We start from the raw sequence: 9145 nt of genomic DNA, 5'->3' as shown, positions 1-9145 counted from the left end.
ACACACACAAAAAGTTGACTTTATTTTATATACCATATAAGTAAGATTTTTTTCAGTTTGTGTCCGAAAAATCCAAATATCTTACGGAACCCTATTTTTTTCCAAAATAAAATGTAATCCATGTTACTTTTGGATAATGTGGTTTGCGAATGGTGAAAGAATTTTTAAAATCGGTCCAGTAGTTTTTGAGCCTATTCGTTACAAACAAACAAACAAACAAACAAAGTTTTCCTCTTTATAATATTAGTATAGATTATAATTGGCGGGTACACCCTATTAGAAAACAGTTTTTCTTCATTTTGGTGTATCACCGAGATTCTCTCTGAATTCCGGTTACAATATTTTAGTTTGCGGAAAAAGACATCTATTATTTTTATTTTTTATTTTCCGCAAAAGGTTTTAAACTGTTTTATGGTCGATGTTTAAACCTGGGCGATACAACGACTACTAACGTGCCGGTCAACTTCAATTGTTTCTGAGATTTTATGACATTTACGGCATTATCGACATTTTTTTTAACATCAAAAATATTTGAACGGAATGGGCGAAACCAAAATTGCACGTAATTAGCTGTTACAATTTATTTAGTGTGCAATGTCACCTTGACAACGAGCATAAACTTTATATTGATTGAACTATACTTTACGAGCTATCGATCACTACAGCCATCTACCTAGAAAATAATGGATTTATTTTTCGCCATACTAATATTTTGAAACAAAAAAAATAGTAAGGAAATCGCATAATTATTTTTGGAAATATACGCTCAGGTTTAAGCATTCACAAGGAATATTTTTATTTAGGTATCCACTAAAAACGCAACAACTCCTCTACTGATTAATAGGACTCGCTTCCAATACTTTTCAACCGATCTGTAGAATGTCTGATGTTGTCAATGTTGTTTTATAAAAAGTAATTTATATGAAGCTCAGATCCACCAGAAGCTCGCCTTAACGCTTCTATAGTATATGCATTGGTCGCAAAAGCCATGTTTAAACTTTTCAATAAATACATTTATGTAATAAAACTGCGCATACCAAAAGTGTTGTTGTCTTAAAGATTCACCATTTCGTGTAAACAGCAGTACACAAAAATTACAAGCCAGGGAATTTTCCTTAATTATTTTTTTTTGCTGAATCAACCCTTTATTAAACATGAGTACGTGATTAGTCTTGATATTCGCACTTATATGCATGCATGTGTATGTATGTGCTTATATATATATGCATACCACTTACTTATATACATTTACATATCTGCATATATGTATGTACATCAGTTTTAATTCGATTTTACATATTATGGTATTATTTTTTGTTTTTTTTTTCCAAAAATAAGTTACTCCAGCCTGATAAGCGTTGTGTGAAAAAAGTAAACAAATTACCCGCAGCATTTAACTGCACTCCGATTGACTTCCTATGTAACGCATTGATGCAAAAAGCCATGACAGCGTTGGGTGCAACATTCTTCGTTTCGATAGCACTGCAAAAATAATAAAGGAAATACAAAACAAGTGAATATGCATATACATATGTACGGGTATGTTTGTAGGCGCTTGTCAGACCTTTGCGCCATTAGCTTTGCAGCGCTCCGTTGAAGCTTCTACAGCATCACTTTCAGTTACATCTTCTTGGGAATCTTCTACTTTTACAATGGTCGGATTGTCGTCGATTGGTGATTGTGTTTGTTGTTCCAATTGTTTTGCTTTCCGCGTCGATTCTTGCGGTAGTAAAACAAAAAAGATATACTGTGGTCCATTCGCACCACTCCTCGCTTCGACAGCCGCAAAGCGATCTTGCAGAACTGGCTCTTCTGCTTGCACTCCCTCCCACTCACGGTTGTTATTCAGTAAACTTTTTAAAGTATAAGATTTTCCCCGTTTATTGGTTTGTGGTTGATTATACTCGTATTTGGGAATTATATTAGACTGAGCAATGCTTTCTAAGAGCTCTTCAAAAGTCAAGGTGGGACGTTCGACTGCAGGAATGGGACGTTTTTTCCCAATACAGCGATACGAGTAGGTTAAGCATGTATTGGAACAGCACTCCCAATGTTCCTGACACTGAAATAAATTTGAATTTTATTTCTTTATATTACTATTTATATATGTATGTATGTACAGTGTACACATATATACCTACGTATATATTTATTTATTTGTTCTGTAAGCTTTTAAAGAAATACTTGCACAATAACATTTATTTTCCCACTTACATATTCATTGTACTCTGCGCATTTTATCTGCGTTGCTGTAGTGAAATCACAAATAACAAAGCATAAAAAACCCAAATACAGAAATTTTATTGGTACGTTTACTTTCGACATGTTTATAGTGACAAAGCCGGCATTCAACTGATTTTTATGAGCGCAGTTTAAATTCTCATAGCTTTGCTCGCACTCAAAACAGGGTTGCTGTGTAGCGCAGTATTCGAAGACGACTTTAAGATAAAGCACAAGGTGGCGCAAAATTAATCACCCTCTCGGAAGATTTATGATTTTTGCAAATGGCTTGTACGTCAATCATATTTGACAATTGTGAGCTAGACAGCTGCGGTATAAAAGCAACGGAGCACAAACTTATTTTTTTTATATTTAGTAAAAGACTTATTCAAAATAAAAATTCATGATTTTGCGCCACCTTGCAGAAACACATTTATATAGGTTAATAAGTTGTAAAAACACTAGCTAAAACCCGGCATGAGCTGCTTTGCCGTTAAGGCGAAGAGTAATAAGCAATTTTTCCAAAAAAACTGATTGCTAGATATGCTATTGTAGCAATCAGTTTTTTTGAAAAAATCTTCGCCTTGTTTTCCAAATTTTAATAATAAGTGGTAATAGCTAATAAGTTTCATTAATGCAGAGCGAAAGCGAACATTTTAAAGTTTTTTAGCAACAAAGAGATTACTCCAATGGGTTGAGTAATTTCGGATTTGTTGCAAGTTAAAATTAAATTTTATGATTTTTAAACACATTTTGGATTATAGGCACGCTCCTATTTTAAGTTTACGCAATTTATGTGGTAAAGAACCTTCGGTAAAATTAGGGTCAAAATACAAATATCGGAGTATTCTGTGTACACCCATATTTCGGGACTTTCTTTTATAAGACCAAGTAGGGGCAAATAAGCCCATATTTCGAAGATTTTGATCAATCACATTTATTTCAAATGAGATTTTCCTTCACTGGTTAGTGTGGAACATCAAGATGCCGGCCTTTGATTACACTGGATCACAAATTTCAGCTTTTTTTCTGCACCAGAGACGCCGTTATGAAATTCCTATGTAAAATCACCGTCTGATTCCGAAAATCAAGGTTATTTTTTATTCTATGGTAACGTTTTTGAGATATTTACGAATTACCGTTATTTCAAAAAAAAAAAAAATTCGGCTCACTTAATCATATATATCTCGAAAACGAATTGAGCGATTCCAAAACCGTTGAAAGCTTTTAAAAGGTAATAAAATTTGCTATAAACTGTGTGTAAAACACTTTTTGCTAGGCCCTGCAGATTTAAAGATAACGAGCTATCATAACGGATTTTTTTAATTTTTTTTGTAAAAATATAAAAAAATTTGTACTTTGAGAGAAAGGATCTCGAAAACTTTTTACTTTTTCGTATATTTTTTGTTTTCACTCTAAGCTCCGTTTTATTACAAAAAAAATAAACTTTGATTAAACAAAATCGATGAACTAATACAAAAGTTACAAGCATTCAAGTAAATATATCCATTTAATACTTAACACGTTCCCTGTCCCAATACAAAAATGCAAAATTGACCGTCAAGTCCAACAAGGTTTTTTCTGTAGTCATAGGATAGCTTTAGTAATAATAATAACTAAAAAAAAAACGGATGTAGGGTATTTCTACCTGAAACACATATGGTCCATTTTTGCTTCTGCATGTTCATGAAACACATGTGGTTCAGGGAATTTTTTCTATGCTGACACACATATGGCTCAGGAACGTATCAGTGCTTATCAGGCGCACGTTTCCTGAACCATATGTGGCTCAGCGGACAGGGAACGTGTTAAGTACCCTACTGGTAATATGTGTTAGTATTCGCAGATCAGTTAGTTTCAGGTAGATTTTGGAAGGGTTATTAGATACAAAAAATTGTTAGTGTCGTTATCTCAAGCACAGACACATTTCAAGCAAGATCATATGTTTAAGGCAGGTAGTGTTTTCTATGTATAACTAGAGAACCTTTTTGTATAGGTAGATGATCTATGTAAGTATAAATAATAGTACATGTGCCTCGTTCCTTCATAATTTCTGCAAGGATCGCCGGATACTGTTCATTTTTTAATTGCAGTTTATAATCCGTCATTTGCTTAAAAATATAATATGAATAAAAGGGCGCGAGAATTTGAGTGTAAAAATGATCCAGATATGTTCTGTTTCATCTGCGGGGAGTTTATCGTTAAAAGGATGCGACGTGTGTTTTCAAATCCTTTGAAATTTGCATACCATAAGTGTTATGGAATTGAGCCTAGAAACAATGAAAAACCATGGACACCGAATACTGTGTGCACCACATGTCGAGTCGAATTGATATTTTCGGAAACCGGAACCAAAAGGTACATCATAAAAATTAGGAGTTTGCTCTCTTTTAATGCATATCTGACAAGTTTCTTAAACTATCTATTTAGACGACATATGAAATTTATTACACCAATGAAGTGGAGGGAACCAACTTGCCATTCAACGGACTGCTATATTTGTACTACAAAAGTATTTGGGGTTGGAAAGTCAAGAAAAGTAACCTATGCGAGCGTATCTACAGTGTCATTACCAGAACTAAATTCAACGGAAGCTAGATTGCCAGCATCAAATTTAACTTTAGTTCCGGCTCCAGTTTCATTGTCAACAGCAGTATCTGATTACGCGGCATCATGTTGTACTGAATTGCAAACGGAAAACGAAAGAAACCCTTTGTCACAAGCACAACTCAATGATTGGATAAGGGATTTGGAATTGTCAAAAGAAAAGGCCGAACTACACGCCTCTCGTATGCAACAATTTAAATTTGTTTCATCCGATGTTAAGGTAACATATTATAGGACTCGTCACGAACAATTCTCCCAGTACTATACGAAGAAGGACAGTATTTGTTATTGCAAAAACATTGCTGGTCTATTTAAACAGTTTGGTGAATCATATGATTCAAAAGAGTGGCGATTGTTCATAGACGCCAATAAATTAAGTTTAAAGGCCGTATTATTGCATATTGGCAACCAAAAGCCATCTATCCCGATCGCGCATGCAGTAAATACGAAGGAAACATATGAGACAATGCAAAAATTGCTTAAATTAATTAAATACGAAGAACATGATTGGAAAATATGTGCCGATCTAAAAGTCGTTGGAATGCTATGTGGTCTACAATCTGGATACACAAAATACTGTTGCTTTCTATGCAAATGGGATAGCCGGGCACGTCAAGACCACTACATCATAAAGGATTGGCCAGAACGAATCGAGTTTCAAGTTGGGGTGGATAACATAAAATACTCACCACTTATAAAGAAGGAAAAAATAATTCTACCTCCGCTCCACATCAAGCTCGGCCTTATCAAAAACTTTGTCAAGGCTTTGGACAAAGAAGGCGAAGCTTTTCATTATTTGAAAACAATCTTTCCACAGATTTCAGAAGCAAAAATAAAGGAAGGGATTTTTGTGGGGCCGCAAATAAGGAAAATAATGGCCAATACCCATTTCAAAGAATTATTGTCACCAGTGGAGGCAGCGGCGTGGGACTCTTTTGAAAAGGTCGTTACTTCTTTTTTAGGCAAACACAAAAGTCCTAACTTCGAGCTGATAGTAAACGATTTAATCAAAAACTATGCGGAAATGGGTAAATAAAAAACACATATAAGACCATTTTCTCAGTTAACTTTAAAACTAAACAAAAAGTTTGAAAGCAAATTTTTAAATTTACATGAGAACATATAGCCCTTAATCTGAATTTATTGCCCTGCTCCGAACAAACAAGAACCACCAAAATTTGTTCTGAATTGGAAGATTAATCCAGCCTAAGAAAATTATATGCTAATGTGTCACTTATGTATTTATCTAATTCCCTTTTTAATTTTCTTTCAGGAGTAAATATGTCTTTAAAAATTCATTTTCTGCACTCCCATTTAAATTTTTTCCCGCAAAATCTTGGCGACGAAAGTGATGAGCATGGCGAAAGGTTTCACCAGCAAATGCAAATGATTGAAAGTAGGTATCAAGGATTCTGGGATGTCGCTATGATGGGTGATTACTGTTGGTTTCTCATAAGAGAAACCGATCCTTCTATAAATAAGCGTCAAAACAAGACACATAACTTTTTCAATTATAAAATAAGATCATAGAGTTAAGACAGAATCATATGTACATATGGTATTATTTGTAGGGTACTTAAGTATTAAATGGATATATTTACTTGAATGCTTGTAACTTTTGTATTAGTTCATCGATTTTGTTTAATCAAAGTTAATTTTTTTTGTAATAAAACGGAGCTTAGAGTGAAAACAAAAAATATACGAAAAAGTAAAAAGTTTTCGAGATCCTTTCTCTCAAAGTACAAATTTTTTTATATTTTTACAAAAAAAATTAAAAAAATCCGTTATGATAGCTCGTTATCTTTAAATCTGCAGGGCCTAGCAAAAAGTGTTTTACACACAGTTTATAGCAAATTTTATTACCTTTTAAAAGCTTTCAACGGTTTTGAAATCGCTCAATTCGTTTTCGAGATATATATGATTAAGTGAGCCGAATTTTTTTTTTTTTTGAAATAACGGTAATTCGTAAATATCTCAAAAACGTTACCATAGAATAAAAAATAACCTTGATTTTCGGAATCAGACGGTGATTTTACATAGGAATTTCATAACGGCGTCTCTGGTGCATTTTGGCTGTAAACCAGTGTTATTATCCAAAATTTTGTCTTATAATTGTGTTTTTAAATAACTTTTTTATTAAGTAAAAAAAAATATTATTTTGAGCAACGGAAATCTTTATTTTGACCTTTAAGCACATAATTGCTTGTCTGTTTGTGTATTGTAGCTGTCTAGTTCCCAAGTGTCAAATATGATTGATGTACGACAATTTTGCGCCACGTATGATATATGTGGGTGGCAATCAAGTAGTGATAAACATTTATTTGCAATAAGCCTAAAATAATGGTTTTCACTTCTGAGTTCAGTTTTTATATTTCTTACCTACACTTTCCTCAGAGTGTAAAGTTTCATGAAAATATCTTAACTTTTATTGGTAAATTTTTTACTTTAAGACCACCGCTTATACCAAATTTAATAAAATTTGCTCAAGTTATTAATGAAAAAAAATCATCCTTTGATATTTCGAAAATTACAGTTATATGGAATAGATAACAAGAAAAAGTCCTCTTCTATTCGCCACTTCTCTGTTCGACTAACTTGACGAAAAAAACTTCCTAAGGCTCGGCGAAAAGATGAGGTTTTAAGGTTTATTGCTCGACTCTATCCACCTTCAATACCTTCGACCCAGGGTAATATGATAATCAAGCTGCATTGAGCAACCCCAAATTTTTTTCGAGTTAACGTGTATTTAAACGAACGATCATCAAGTGTGTTCGAATGGACAGACAAATATGGCCAAATCAATTGGTCCTTAGCTCTATCTATTGCCAGTATATGAAAGTAGTGTGACCTTACTTTTATTTAATGAGGTCTAGTAAATTCAAAAAAATTTGAAGCCATTTGCTCTTTGATTTATTGTTTAAGTTATAACATTCTTCCAGTAAAAGAGCAATATGCTCCTATTCTGAAGTGCTTTTACAAAATCATGTGAAAAAATGTATAGTACTCCTGTATAAAAATAATACTTGATTTAAATTTGAATTTCATATCCAATGCTCATATCAAACTATAGCTATAAGATTATTCAGGGATGATGCAGATCTTTGGCAACAACTATTTGTGATAAGTTAAAATAATATTTTGTTTTTGTTTCTTCAGACAATTTGGACTACAGATTATTTGTACTACAGACTTTGGCAAACTTACGATACAGTTTCAATGGATATCGTCATTCTGCAAGAAATGGATTTCGCGCAATGTGTTATGAGCGATGAGACATATTTTCACCTAAACAGATACGTTAACAAGCGCAACTGCTATATTTGGGGTACTGAAGTTCCATTTGTCAATCAAGAAAAAACACATGCATCCACAATGAATCACCATTTGGCGGAGTCATCGGACCGTGCTTCTTTGAAAATATTGCTAGTAACTCTATTACGGTTAACGGAGAAATCCCGCGTTACATGATATCAAACTTATTGTGGGCTGAAGTAGTTCATACCTTGGTCCATACCAATAAGCTTGAGACGATTCCAGAGCTGAAGAACGATAGAAAGCCCGAACTATGTATTTTACTTATACTTCTCCTCACTTATTCAAGAAATAGAGAGAAGACAAAGATCATACTGGGGCAATCTACCATCTCAATCAAAATCAATGCCAGGCAGCTTTAATAAGCTTCATTAACCGACTGGGTTGGGCACAGTGCACTAAATAATTAATGCAATAAGCAAGTAGTTAAAACACTGAATAACTCAAAACTTTTTTTACTTTCAACTACTAAAAAATTAGTGATAGTGCAATTTAGTGGTAGTTCAAAATGTCCAACCCTGATTTCAAAGTAATCACAGGCACTTTTAAAGAAATTTGTATATTAAATTAACATCTTACTGACCCGGGAATATACTCCAAAGGAACTTGCAGATTCTGTAGGAAGCAAGATGAAATCGTCAATCAGCACTATGAGCTGCATAAGCGAGAAGAGCAAATAAAACTCAATAAAATAGGGTAAATACTAAAATTCATGGAGAAATTTGGGCCCAGGGAAATACTTTGAATCCATAACAGTGACACAATACATCTTTCAGATTACAGTACGAAATCCCCTCATAGTATTTAATAAAAATAATTTATACTTTATTTATCCCTTTATTGCAAAGTTACAACTACTAATTTAAGCGTTTGCATGGCAACAACGGCGAGAAACTAGTAATTTTAAAACAAAACAAATAAATAGTCTTTGTTTTGCTTTGTTGTTGTGTATGCACTGAGTTTCGATGCATACCAATATACTTACTTACATACAAATATACTTAAA

General features: G+C 33.5%; 1 protein-coding gene across 1 annotated transcript; it reads right to left on the bottom strand.

Annotated features, from left to right (window-relative positions):
* Positions 1-1109: 1109 nt before the first annotated feature.
* Positions 1110-2363, bottom strand: LOC129247442 (uncharacterized). Its single transcript, XM_054886575.1, has 3 exons — positions 2215-2363; positions 1565-2062; positions 1110-1482 (listed from the first exon to the last, which is right to left on the bottom strand). Exons 1-3 carry the CDS (start codon positions 2323-2325, stop codon positions 1417-1419), a joined length of 675 nt encoding a protein of 224 aa, XP_054742550.1. The 5' UTR covers positions 2326-2363; the 3' UTR covers positions 1110-1416.
* Between the last annotated feature and the right edge of the window lie 6782 nt (positions 2364-9145).

The sequence above is a fragment of the Anastrepha obliqua genome, chromosome 1 (genome assembly GCF_027943255.1).
Source record: "Anastrepha obliqua isolate idAnaObli1 chromosome 1, idAnaObli1_1.0, whole genome shotgun sequence".
Lineage (NCBI taxonomy): Eukaryota > Metazoa > Arthropoda > Insecta > Diptera > Tephritidae > Anastrepha > Anastrepha obliqua.
Note: the sequence above shows the minus strand (reverse complement) of the source record. Positions and strands in the feature narration are given on the sequence as shown.

Coding starts and splice junctions, on each gene's coding strand:
- LOC129247442 (XM_054886575.1), bottom strand. CDS start 2,325: ATGTCGAAAGTAAACGTACCAATAAAATTTCTGTATTTGGGTTTTTTA. Junction 2,063..2,214: donor GCGCAGAGTACAATGAATAT/GTAAGTGGGAAA, acceptor AATTTATTTCAG/TGTCAGGAACATTGGGAGTG. Junction 1,483..1,564: donor GCAAAGCTAATGGCGCAAAG/GTCTGACAAGCG, acceptor TTATTTTTGCAG/TGCTATCGAAACGAAGAATG.